Source organism: Myotis lucifugus, unplaced genomic scaffold (assembly GCF_000147115.1).
Source record: "Myotis lucifugus unplaced genomic scaffold, Myoluc2.0 scaffold_41, whole genome shotgun sequence".
NCBI classification, from domain to species: Eukaryota; Metazoa; Chordata; class Mammalia; order Chiroptera; family Vespertilionidae; genus Myotis; species Myotis lucifugus.
This window is the reverse complement of record NW_005871089.1, coordinates 1,755,486-1,769,703: the sequence shown is the minus strand read 5'-3', so window position 1 is coordinate 1,769,703 and position 14,218 is coordinate 1,755,486. Positions and strand designations below refer to the sequence as shown.

Here is a 14,218-nt window from a genome sequence, read left to right as displayed (position 1 = left end):
GAACCCGCCAAAGGGCCTGGGAGCTGAGGGGAAACCCGACAAAGGGACTGGGAGTGGGAGGGGAAACCTGCCATGGTGCCTGGGAGCTGAGGGGAAACCCGCCATGGCGCCTGGGAGCTGAGGGGAAACCCGCCAAAGGGCCTGGGAGCTGAGGGGAAACCCGCCAAGGCGCCTGGGAGCTGAGGGGAAACCCGCCACAGAGCCTGGGAGCGGGAGGGGAAACCCAGCAGGGGTGGCTGGGAGCGGGAGGGGAAACTGGCCACAGCCCCGTCACAGGGACAGGCGTCCTCTGGAGCCAGGCTGCTCTGAGCCTGTAGGCCCGTGCATAGGCCCAGAGCGGCCAAAGTCCGGAATGTCCGGCCTATGCTTGCAGGTGCCAAGTGGCGGGGTTGGGGTGGGAACATCCCCAGGACCCAGGCACTCCAAGCTGGCGCACACCCAAGCAGCCAGGAACGGGGAGGGAATGTCCCCTGTAGCAAGTGAGCAGACAGCAGGGCCCTGCTTGCCACTGGCAGTGGCAGCGAGGGGCAAGCAGTTCCTTGCAGGGCCCCCACAGAGAGCAGACACCAGGGCCCTGCTTGCCCCTGCGGTGGCGAGCCAGAGAGAAGACAGCAGGGCGCTGCTTGCCCCTGACCCCCGCGGCGAAGGACAGGCAGTCCCCTACAGAGAGCAGACACCAGGCCTACGGTGGCCTCAAGCAGGCAGGTCCGCAGAGAGCAGAGGACCATGGGGAGCAGGTCTAAGCCGTCAGTAGGACATCCCCTGAGGGCTCCCAGATTGGAGAGGGTGCAGATCGGGCTGAGGGACCCCTCCTTCCCCGTGCACGAATTTCGTGCACTGGGCCCCTAGTCTATAATAAAAAGCCATCTGACCTTAAGAAATTCTGTTTCAGTCATTTGCAGATGACTGGGATAATCCAATTTTTAACCTAAGCAGTGCCATTATTTCTATTCATTTCCAAGACCACTTTGAAAGAGACAGGCACAGTGGGTTAATGGAGAGTGGCTATCATGAGGGCTCTATGCATTTGGTTTTCTGGCCAACTGGAGGTTGACAAATAGTTATTTATGTATTTTTGTTCATTTATTCACTTATTCACTTATGCATCTGACAGCAGCAGTGGCATGGCAGGAAATACTACTTTTTATAAATGAACCAGTCAGACGGTTTGCCAGTATTAGTATCTGGCAATGGTAAACCTTGCGCCTTCAAATTTAAAAAGTACTGCCTACAAGGGGGGGGGGGCGGGGTGGAGGATAAGAAATCAACCAAAGGACTTGTATGCATGCATATAAGCATAACCAATGGTCACAGACACTAGGGGGGTGAGGGCATGTGCTGGGGGTGGGAGTGGCTGGGGAGAGGTCAATGGGGGAAAAAGGAGACTTATGTAATACTTTAAACAATAAGGAATTTTTTTAAAAAATACTGCCTACAACTATATTCCCTATAAGCCAATATGTTTTTGGCCAACCATTAGGGATATTCCATTACAGAGAAAACTAAAATCTTATTGGCTAAATCAATAAAACGGTGAAGATGTCAAGAGGGGGGAAAGCACATTTAATTAATGGAATGAGGGAAAACAAAGGTAGGGAGGAGTCAGCAGGTTAGAGATAACAGGTGACAAAAATGTTAGTATCCAGAGTAATGGTTCTAATTACTTTTGAAGTATTAGTGCTGAGCTGAGAGGGCTTGGGACCAAGTTGTTTTTCTTTTTTGCTCATTTAAGAGTAATTTTCGTAGAGTAAAAGACACAGATTAACGTGTACTCTTTGATTAGTTTTGACAAATGCATATACCTGTGTGTAATCCATAGCCCAAGATACACAAGATTTAAAACACACCCCCCACACACAAGTTTTCTTGTTTCATAAGTTTATTATATACAACTTGACATCCCTAGTAGTCATTTTTTGAATTCTGAACACCATTTTAATTTAATTTTTTTTAAAATTTATCTTTATTGTTGAAAGTATTACATATGTCCCCTTTTAAAAAGAAAAGCACCTAGGTAAGACACAATTGAGTAATGATCATCAGAGTGATATCCTTAGTTTTAGAGCACAGCAGAAAGCATAGTACAAGACATAGGCTTTCAGCTGTCTTTATTATACATTGTAATGTTAATATAAAATATTTTAAAATAAAACATTTTAAGGAAAGAAATATCTGATATGCTGAATCACTTAAAACCAGTTTATAACAAATTTCAATTCCTGTATTTCTCAAAATCTTTACCAAATCTATAACCGAGAAGCTAACAGAAAGTTTTCAAATTTAGAACTTTAAATGCCATGAGGAAACACAGGCGATGCACTTGTACGGAAACAAATGATAACTTCTATTATATTTATTTTTATTTCTTCCTTTTAAAATAGCTTTTGCATGAGTTTTAAAATGTATATTATACTGTATTTCAGAAGTACAAGTTTATTTATAGGTAGTAAACTTATAAAAGTTTTAGGGGTGTTTATAAAAAACATTCTATTGATAGGAATGAACATGTTAGAGTTGGAAACCACTTTTCTAGCTGACTAGCTGGCTTCAGTGCAGTGGGTATGAGCACACACATGCATACAGCTATGGGAGAAAATACCTTAAGCAAGGATTGTTTATGACTTTCCCGCCTCTTCTCTTCCTCTTTTTTGGCTACAACAGATGCCATACGCCTTTCTTCTTCCTAAAGAAATTTAAAAAAATTATTAAGCATTTAATCTCTTTTATGTTAAATATCTTTGGTTCTGTAAGTCTGGTTTTCTTTGTGAGAGGCATACTAACTTAACTAATATAAACTATGCCCTCAAAGAAAGTTATCATGGTCTTCTTTATTTTGTTCTTTATTCTTAAAAAAAACTGCAGTCTTAACTCTACCCCAACTATGGAGGTGAGACAAATCTAGTTAATACAAGAGGGCAAAATAATGAGAGAAGAAAAAAGAGGGGAACAGCTTGTATAAGTTTTCTTAGTACACTGGGCACAATAGTTCCGCATAGAAAGACTTAAATTTTTTATTATGAAGATTAAAAGGATCAAAATGACACTTCTAACAATTTTGATTTTATTTATGGTTGCAAATCAGAGTTTTATTTAATGATAAAATAAGAGTGAAAGCCTTTTAAAACTCTCCATTGATATTAACAAATTATTCTCAATTAATATCATTCCTTTTACTTTGTTTTAAAATTGATTTGGCCAGTCTAATTTCTTAAATTCTAAAAACTGTTAAATAATATTATAGACAGGTTAGAAAAGTTTTAAAAATAAGTTATAATCCCAACACCCTAACTCAAATTTTATCATTTCTCTATTACCTTACAATATTCACTGTGAACAAATTTTTAAAAGTTGTAATCTGTATACACAATCTTAATCATATTTTTCCCCTGAAGATTATCAAAATTTAACAGTAAATTATAACCATGTAACTTTTTTATTATCAAAAGATTAATGGACATTCAAAATTATGTCCCAATTTGAGAAAACAATTTCTTCATAAAAAACAAGCTTGAAAGTATCTTCAGAGATAGGAAACTATAAAAAATCAATTTAGCACATTTGAAGGAGATCTCTTTCAAAAGTGAAAAGTTACAAAAACGGAAATTAAAAATTCAGGGGGAGGGGGTTGCAGAGTATATTTTACACAGCTGAAGAGAGGATCAGATGACTGAAAAGTAGGTCAGAAGAAATGTTCTTATATGCTTTCATAGCACCCTGAACAACACTTACTAGTAACCTGTTTCATTTGAATTATCTCTGGCACTATCTCTCCACTCTCTTACCCCAAAGTGCTCCATAAAGGTATAGAACATGTCAGCTCCGAGCACATAGTAGATATTCAATAAACATATACTTAAAGAATGAATTATTGAATATACATCTTTGTATATTTGTTCAATAATTACCTAAAACTCTAACTGCTAAATAAAATGACAAACATATTTCTAGAGCTTTTGATACATTTGCAAATTTCCCTCCATAAAATGTAGTACTAATTTGTATTCCTATCAGAAGTAACATGATGAATAGTCATACGAGCTGTTTACCAAATATCCCTGTGTCTTCCCACACCCAGGCCACATTGTGAGCTAGTACATCTGCCCCTCAAAGTTAAGTGTGGACATTGACTTGCTTTGGCCAATGCCACGTGAGCAAAAGTAACATGTTTAGTTCTAGGTGGAAGCTTTCAGAGACATGTCTGATATAGCTATTTCTCTCTCGCCTCTGTCACAGAATCTGCAAAGCTTCAGATAATGGGTACTTTGAAGGTCTTGGTCCTGGAATGAGGACAACACACAGCCACATTCTGGGACCACATACTATGGGCAGACAATTAGTATTAACATGAAATAAACTTTGTTACTTTAATCTACTGAGGTTAGATAAGTCATTACTGTAGATTATCTGGCCTATTTTGACCAGTATATAGGTTATTATCTGTTATATTAAAATTAAGTAAGGTGAAAGGAGCCATGAAAATGTAGTCTAGAGGGTGAGCCATTATAAATGCTTCTGAAAACAAAGAAAGACCTAGACTAAAGAAGTATACTGAACATGCACAAAGAGAAACTATCACAGCGTTAAAAAGGAGACTAAAAATGCATCCACTGGAAGCCTCTCCTTTTAGAAATAAGAAAATGGTGCTCTGAGAAGTACTCTTGTAGCAGTTTTTATAAGGTCACACAGCTAGTGACAGAACTAGAATCAGGACCAGAAGCCATGTCTTACAAGAAATGGAACTAATAATGTTTTATAATAAGGATATATTTAAATGCATTTTACTGATTTTAGAGAGATAAAAAAGGTAAGGTTAGCATTCAGTAGTAATCTGCCATATGATTTAGTTGTTTAAAAGGGAACAGAAATTTAATGTGATTTTGAGGGAATTTAAAGTGTCTTTTACAATATGGAATATACTTATTCTTAATGTAAGTCTGAATGGAGATAATGAGGAGAAATAACTAAATAAAAATTCAAAACCTTGATTCCTAACATCACAAAATAGCTAGATTAATACTTATATTAAATTCTTTTGTTCAGTAAATACTGATTTGGTGCCAATTAAGTATAAACTATTTCAGAACAAACTTTTTAAAGAGCAAGTTATACTGATGTTCAATTGTTGACTCATCTATAAAATGTGAACTAGAAACAGATTGGTTGTTTAAAGAGCCAATTTCAAACAGCACTGGAAGCTGTATGGAGCACGTCCTACACATACTTAAGAGGTGATTCCATCAGAGTTTCCAAAAGAATCTGAGCTTCTATTAAAGACAGTAGGGCTTTCAAAGGAAAGCCAAACCTAGGGAAACTGGATAGATGCCAAATCAATTCAAATATTGAGTGTTTTAAGGAATTTTTATATCTGATATCTGTATTTCAGCCCAAATACTTATAGAGTAACTAAACTTAGAAACAAAAAACAAACCTCTAATTTTAAAGATAAGCTAGAACTCTGTTGCTAAGACGAAAAAAGAGTGAAATTCTGGCATCTTCATGATAATAGTTCAATTTCTGGGATCAAAGCCAAACCCTTTATGTAGCAAAAGAAAGGAATCTAGCTGGGACTCAAAAAATATTAAAAAATCAACTTTTTTCCATATTTCAGTTTGTCTTGGAGACCTATTATAGAAATAGAGAATCCAGAAATCATTCTATTATAGGAATGATTTCAAAGAAGTACAGTGATTCAATAGATGTTTGATAACCTGGATTATACTCTATTAGTAGATTATTAAGGTTCTAAAAACAATGCATGTATTATATGAGAATTTTGTTCCAAACTAAATAATAAAATGGTCCTAACTAATATAGACAGCAATTTATGTGGCATTAAAAAAGTAAATGGCAATGTGGGCTTTTAACCCTATAGTTTAAAACAATAGAACAGATAAAAGGCATTGTTTTCTTTGACTATATCAAGTATTAGAACAGATTTTAAAGTCACAGTGTTTTTGTCTAGAAGAGATGGTCCATATTTTTCATTCAAAGAATTTTGTTTTACAGAGAAAACTGATTTTTCTAGGGTCATAGTTAATGTCAGATTCAACATTAGAAGCCCTGTCACCTGACTTCTATTGGCCCAGGGCTATTAGTTGTTAAATACCAAAGTAGGTAAAAGCCAGAGCAGGCTAGGTTATGCTGTTATAACAACTGCACAACTTACACTGGCTTACAATAAGAAAAGTTTATTTCTTGATCATGCAGAGAACACTACCACTGTCCTCCATAAATTGGCTAAGTACTCCTGGGTGTTGTGATCTGATAGTATCTTCAACTCATCATATGCTTCCACAATGACCACGGAAGAAAGGCATGGAAAAATCACACATAAGTTTTTAAATGCTTCTGACTGGAAATTATATACATTACTTCTGCTCACATCTCATGGGCCAAAGCAAATTGCATGACCACACCTAACTGCAAGAGGAAAGGAACTATCGTCTTTCCATACGTCAAAGAGAGGAGGAGAACCAGAACACATTGATAAGCATTAGTAACGGGGACCACATCATCGGAGTGAGAAAAAAACTCACTTCTGCTTCAGGTAGGCGATTCCACTTTTTGGAGAGCAAATTATAAATAAGTTCATATTAAGCCAACTAAATGTGGGTGTGAGGTGAAGACTTTAGGCATTGTGTCTGTTTCAGAATTGTGAACATACAGCCTTAGAAATAAAAAGGAGAAAATTCTGTCTCCCAGAATTTTCTATACAATGGTCCTTGTTCTAGCCTCTCAAAATTGTGTCTTTTCTCTTATTGGATAGTTGTGAAAATATCTGAAGACCTGAAGTATCATCCTTATGTCTACTTTAGATTCTGATTTGATCAACCAATAGATTAGGATCTCTAACTTCTCCAGTTTCTGTCATTCACATACTTTATCAGAATAAAATAAATATTGTCATCATCGTCTAGTCATTAATCACAAATGTTAAATAGAATGGGCCTGAGGAAAAGCCTCATGGCCTACAAGTACAGATTTCTCTATAGGCTGGCATTAATCAATTAATTCATGTTCTATAGGTATACCTGAACCACAAATCCATTTAACCATGTTGTCATACAATTTATCCCAAGTGATCTCATAAAAGACTTGTCAAATACTTTGCTTAAGTACTAAAACACTATCTATCTATAGCACTCTTCTGAAAGGGGCTATTTATAATATCTAAAATAGAAAAATGACTTTGGTGTAAATTGTTTTTAGTGAACTACTGCTGCCTCCTAGTGATCAATTCCTTAAGTACAACCCTTCTTGTAATAATCTAATTTAGTTTTCTTTCATAATCAACATCAAGTTTATTATTACAATTTGTGGAATTTACATTCTTTCCTTCTTTGATAAAAAGACAGATTAGTTTACCTTACTTTCCGGCTACTACATTATTCAACACTGCCTCTCAGAAATAACTTTCAGTGGTTTACCAATTCATTCACTATGTCTATTCAGTGTTCTAGATCAAGGATTGGTGAACTCTAGCCCACAGGCCAAATCTAATCTGCCACCTGTTTTTGTAAATGACGTTTTGCTGGAACACAGCCATGCTCATTTACTTATGAATTGTAGTATATGTCTGCTCTCACACCACAATGACAGAGCTGAGTAGTTTTCAACGGAGCTTGTATAGCCCCAAAAGCCTAATTAGGTCCTTACAGATAAAGTTTGTCAGCCCCTGTTCTAGATGGGTCAGAATTCAAACTTATTTATTCACCTATCCTAGGCCTCACTTTTACCTTATTAATATTTATTTCTACTCTTTACATACTAAAAGCCATTCTTGTTAACAAAGCAAAACAGGCATTGAAGCCAACAATTCCTATTACCTCTTAGCACCACATTGTCTCTTGCCTTTCCTCTGGATCGGAGCCCTAGAAGCTCTTAACCCTGACTATCTCCCTGCTTCTCACCTCACCACCCAACCATCCTCCCCAACTCATCCTCTGGGCTGCCACTCAGAGAAATACTCTCTTTCATAGGCAATTTCGATTGAACTACCTTAAACTCTTCAAGAGCTTTTTTTATGATCATGACAAAAATCTAACCACTTTATTATGATATAAAATGCCTTTCACGGCCTAGTCCTTGCCTGTCAGATAGCCTTTGCTCCTGCTAGTCTCCCCCATGTACTCAGCCATGTTGAACTGCTATCAGTTGCTATAGTCTCTCAGCACCCCTCTGCATATAGCACACCTTCTCACGCCCTGTAACATTCTTCACAGATACTTCCTCCTTCTTCTTTGCCACTCTTCAAGACTCAAGTATTTTCTCCTTTGGAACTTATCCTATTTCTCTGGTAGAGTGCTTTGCTCTTCAATATGACTGTGCTGTGTGTGTGTGTGTGTGTGTGTGTGTGTGTGTCCATACACATATCCATCAATCTATCTTATCTAACTAGTCATTTCGAATTATAATCAAGCTGCATAACTGCCTCTGCATCAGACTGTAAGTTACTGGGAGGGCAGAAATTATAAGTCTGATCTTACCATATCTAGTATCTAACATAGACCCTAGTACAGAAGCTTTTCAGTTCAAAGTGACTAAGAATGTCTCAGAAAGTTTTGCACAGTGCCTCTAAGTTAAAACAAAAAAGCTCTGTTTACTATAGCTAGGAAGCAACTTAACAAGTCTTCATGTTCTAGCAACTTAGTAGCCATTTGAAAACAATAATACATATAAACTGAAAGAAAAAATATATCACTCTTAAATAACCACAATTACTTACCAATGGAACAGGTGTACCTGTGGGGCACTGGACAACTTCTCCAACAGTGGAATTAGATGGGACACTGCCACCCCCATTTCCTGTTCGTACTAATTCGACATGGCATTTGTTTTGATCACAATAACCACTGAAAAGTCAGCTTTGAAAAGATATGGTGCCAGAGAGAGAAATATAGTGTGATCTAATGTTGAAATGGTAAACTACCTTGAGCTGGAAGTTTTTCAGTAACTCATAGATATCAAATATCACTGTGTTTTCCTTAAAACTAAAAAGTGTTCACAGTGCCCCTGTGAGTTCACTTCAGCATCTTTGGCACACAGTTTGGGAACCACAGCCCTTGTTCACAGAAGTTCATTAAATGTTTGTGTAATCCACCTCAGCTAGAATGTTTACATTATAAATTACATAAAATTCAAGCAAGATATCATTTTTAAAGAGAAAAAATTATTATAGAACAGGTATCAGCAAACTTTTCTAGTAAGATGGTAAATATTTTAGGCTTGTAGACCATATAGTTTCTTTAGCAACTACTCAATTTTACTATTGCAGCATCAAAGCAGACATAGATAGTATATAAATGTGTTATAGGCAGTTAGACACACATAAGCAGAGCAAGGATGATGGGCCAGCTACAGAAGGTCACAGGGCAGAAAGCCTCAGATGCCTAGCAAGGAGCAAAACTGGGAAAAGAAGAACCTCGCCTCCAGGGTAACCTATCCTCCCCTAGCACATCAATAGTCCTTTAGTTTGGACCACCTGACCTTTCATATTGTTGGTCTTGCGGTTCAGACCCCCTGACGTTTCATATCACTGGCTATGTGGTTTAGGCCCCCTGTCCTTTACCTCCCTAAAGATAAGATCTAGGCCTCAGATATATTTCAGCTCCAAGCCCAGAAAAGCAGTAAAAGCAGACAAGTGATGCCCTTGCTGCCTCAAGACCAGCTGCATTGAATAATGACCCACTGCCCTGGCGCCAACTAATCAGTGAAGACCATCACCCTGAAAGAGCACATTTGTAAAGCTAATGACTATTCTATTGAGACCCTCCCCTGTGACCTCCTCTAAGATATCCACCTGCAAGAGAGAGAGAAATATGTTCAGGATGAAGGACCCAAATGCAAGCTCTCACCCAGGGGAGCATGCCCATGCCATTCCCTTCTCCTTTCTTCCCTCTAGGACTCCAGGAGACTGCAACCAGGGGAGCAATGGGCAGCAGCAGCTGGTCCTGGGCTAACCCCTTGAACCTGTCTCTAAGGCTGCCTTTTCTCTGACTTCTCAGTGAGCCAAAGCAGCCCAGCCTAGGCTCTCCTGTTACTTCTTCTAAGCCCTTTCTTGTTTCACTGTCCTAAGTATGTTTTCACTGTGGCCAATACATTCTTACCTAGTTTGCTTTACCTTTTCTCTTGATTGAAATATTTTCTTCAAGAAGACAAGAACCGTGGTCTCATTGTCTCGCCAGGAACAAATGGGTGAACATGACTGTGTTCCAATCTAACTTTTTTACAAAAACAGGTGACCAGCTCATAGGCATTGTATGCCAATCCTGTTACTGCAAATCTTTAAAAGGTATATTCTTTCCACAGTAAAGTTACTATAAAATTATAAACAAAAAGTGAACTAAATAACATGGTCCATCCCAATATAAATAAATTGAAATTTTTATAAGGAATTGGATTACAAAAGAAAAGCAGTAACTTCACATGGAGAAGCCTGGCAGACATCATCTTAATTAAAGTGAACAATATCAGTAAAGGGATAAATAAAAGTTACCCATCACTTGACAGGATGCAATGAGAAGAATGCAAAATCACTTGTGATATTTATCCCAAAGATCTGTAGCTAAAAATTAATCATGAGGAAACATGAAAAAAAACAACAACACCTGAATTGAGGATCATTCTACAAAATAACTGATCTGTAATCTTCATAAATACTAAAGTCATGAAATCCCCCCAGAAAAGAATTGAGGAACTGTGCCTGAAAAAGAGACATGACAATAAAATGCATCTATATGTAATGTGAAGGGACCAAATTCCACCACCCCAAAGCTGCTTTCCAATGTATTGAATTTAAGGTGTTTATTAAGAAACAAAAGACTCAGAAAGAACCTTTGGCCCTCTCCCTTTCCTACTCAAGAGATTCAGATAGAGAAACCTGTTTCAGGAAGGAGAGCTCAGTATGCTGCCTAATTTGAAGTAAGTACGGTAAATAACAGGGCTTTGGGCAGGTGGGTATCCTGTGTCCCACTGTTTCTGAATCACCTGGCTAGGATTTTTCTGCCAAGTGTGTTTCCTCCTCCTCAACTACCTGTAAATCATCCATTCTTATTTCTGAAATCTAATTCCCTGTTTCCCCCCATCCCCTTCTCCTTTGTCCAAAAATGTTTTATATATCCAATGTTACCTCACTGTCTTTGGAATTTTCATGTAATTCTCATGTCTATGTAAATTCCCTATGCACATATATTAAACTTTCATATTCTCCTGTTAATCTGTATCTGTTTGGTTATTGGCCCAGCCAGAAGAAGGAAAAGTGTTAATATTTTTTAGCCCCCACAAATGAATAATTCCAAACTGGATCATTTTGCTATACCAAATATTGTTGATATGATTGCTAAAATTGAAAGTGGTGTGAGAATTTGACCCTAGTAATTATTCAATATTCATTTCCTGATTTCATTAGTTATATTGTGTTTACACAGGAGAATGTCTTTGCTTATAGGAAATACACACTAATGTGTTCAGGGTTGTTGAGGAATCAAGTCAGCAACTTACTCTCAAGTGGTTCTGTTACAGTACGCAGCCAGTAAGATATTAACAAAAGAGAAGGGAGCCAGATATCTAATTAAGTTGGATTAACTAGGAGTCTTTGGCTTCCAGACGCAGGGGATAGCCAAACTGCCCTGCCAAGGGGATTAACATCCCTTCTTCCCCCTGAGTAGGGAGGGAGAACCCAGCTTTCCAATCTCCCAGGGAAGTACCCACCCCTTCCCACAGATTAAACCAGGGGGAGGGGTGAAACAGAGAGGGGGAAATTCTCCTCCTGAGGCATGCACAGAAGCCAGATGATGAGGCAAAACTATGAGGCATTTGCAGTAGGAGCCAAAATGGCCACCATAAAGGAGACGAGTCTAGCCTGGGAAAATTTGGGAAAAGGACAAGGTAGGATAAGGGTATGGAAACCTGGATGATTAAGGAAAGGGATTGGATAGGGGGGAGGGCCCAGCACAAGACAGAGAAGAATTTGGAACAAGATTGGAGTGTTTGAAAAAAAGCCTGCTCTCTCTCAAGCCCAAGAAAATATAACCAAAGCTGAACAAAGGCCCGAGGCACACACTGCCTCGCTGGTGCTAGAGCAGCGGTTCTCAACCTGTGGGTCTCGACTCCTTTGGCGGTCAAACAACCCTTACACAGGGGTCGCCTAAGACCATCCTGCATATCAGATATTTACATTATGATTCATAACAGTAGCAACATTACAGTTATGAAATAGCAACGAAAATAATTTTATGGTTGGGTCACAACATGAGGAACTGTATTTAAAGGCCAGAAGGTTGAGAACCACTGTGCTAGACTATTAGAGCCTTGAATGCCAGGGTAATGGCACAGCAGGTCTGGGTCCTGGCCCTTCTCCTGAGTGAGGACAAGTGCGGACGTGTGGCTCCATAGGTTAGACTTCTTCCACAGTGAGATGAAGCTGACCCACCTGGTCATGAATGAGGCAGTACAGCGGCTTATGGAGGGGCATCTATGCCGTACACGCCTCTCCAATAAATCTTGCCACTATACCTCAACTCCTCCTATGCATGAGTCCCCAAAATGCTTTTTCTGCAACTTTGCAAGGACCCATTTCCAGACTGGCCTGGCAGACCTGCCTTGGTCCTGGTCCATGTCTGACAACAGTACAAGAAAAAAAAGTTCTTTGTATTGTATGTACAAATTCTCTGTAACTTTGAGATTGTTTCCATGTAAGAGTTTTTTAAATTTCTAAAATGAACAGTGGAAGAGCAGATGTGAAGGACTGCTGCTCTGTATTTAGCAGGACAGCTGGCCCTGCTCCCACCCCAGTTGATTTTCCCTCCTTTTCTCACCAGGCAAACATACTCTATGGACTGTACAAGAACAGTGACTATATACAGTTTTATTCTCCTTTATTTAAGGCATAGAAGTGGGTAAATATCACTGAACCAGCAAATCTTTATTGAACATTACATTTTCTGCATTGAGTGTGATAGAGAAGAAAAGAACCATGTGCAGAACACTTGTATGTATTAGACAAGGAAAAAGAAGAATGGTTTCTGCTCTGTATGGACATTAGTTATGTAGACAAAACTGACATAAATTCACTATAAGAAGCACAATACAGTAAAACCTTTATATAATGGACTAATTTGGGTGAGGGGGTATCCATTAAAGCCTAAAGTCTGTTATATAATAAAGTAGGTTTTCCAAATGAACATGTTAAAAAAATGACAAATTAGTTGGTTTACCTGTTTTCACTTACCTATAATAATAAAAGCATAATATGCTAATTAGACCGGACATCATTCAGGATGTCCTTCCGGACAAAGCCGGGGCTGGAGGGAAGCCCGGGTCCTGGGTGCCAGCCGGTGGCCAGAGGAGGAAAGACCGGGTCCCGGGTGCCTGCCGGTGGCTGGAGGGAAGGAAGACCTACTCTTGCACGAATTTCATGCATCGGGCCTCTAGTGTAAACATGTTTGTGTAATTAAAGTTAAGTATTTATGAAAAGTTTAATTTCACAGAAAAGTTTTCTGTATGTATTACAGTAATTTTAAATTTAAACTGAATAGATCTAGTTAATGCATGCATTCACCAATCACTGAGAGTAAACAAATGCACACAGCTGGGGCATGTGCACATCGGAATATCAGCTGGCCTGCGTTAAACTGCCACAGAAAGTCATGCCACACAACAACAGAACCAATTACCTGTTTGTCTACATAATTCGGTGTGATTGCTAATCATTTGCTGAACATTGTTTAAGAGCTATAGACTATAGTGGTAGATATGTAATATCTATTTATGTTGGTGAAATAACTACAGTGTTTTTTTTCCAACATTTGGCCTATTTGCTAAAATCTGTTAAAAATAACAGTGAATTAAAACAGAAAACAACCTGTTAGTTTAATTATAAGAAATCTTGGTTAAAAGCATTTAAAAATTAACAGGGTGCTAATTTTCACATATGACATATGGACCAGAAATTCTGTCTGTTAAATCCGAAGTCTGTTAAATTGAGGTCCACAAAATCAAGGATTTACTGTACATAATTAAGTACTAATTTATATAAATGGGTTAGCTTCACCTCTTACCCCACTCATATCAACTTCATCAGGAAGAACAATGAGAAGTAGCCAAGATGCCTAATTAAGAAAGACATGTAGATAGGGTAAAAGTATGAAACAGTGTTGACAGTATAGATCTAAACAAACTGAGAGAACAAAGAACCATGCTGGAACAAAGAGAGAGGCAG

General features: G+C 38.5%; 1 protein-coding gene across 1 annotated transcript in view; it reads right to left on the bottom strand.

Annotated features, from left to right (window-relative positions):
- The window catches only part of LRRC49 (leucine rich repeat containing 49), a 170,716-nt gene that overhangs the window by 52,274 nt on the left and 104,224 nt on the right, over positions 1-14,218 (bottom strand). Inside the window, 1 exon segment of the mRNA XM_023753166.1 lies at positions 2,600-2,683. Within this exon segment, the coding sequence (XP_023608934.1) occupies positions 2,600-2,683 (84 nt within the window).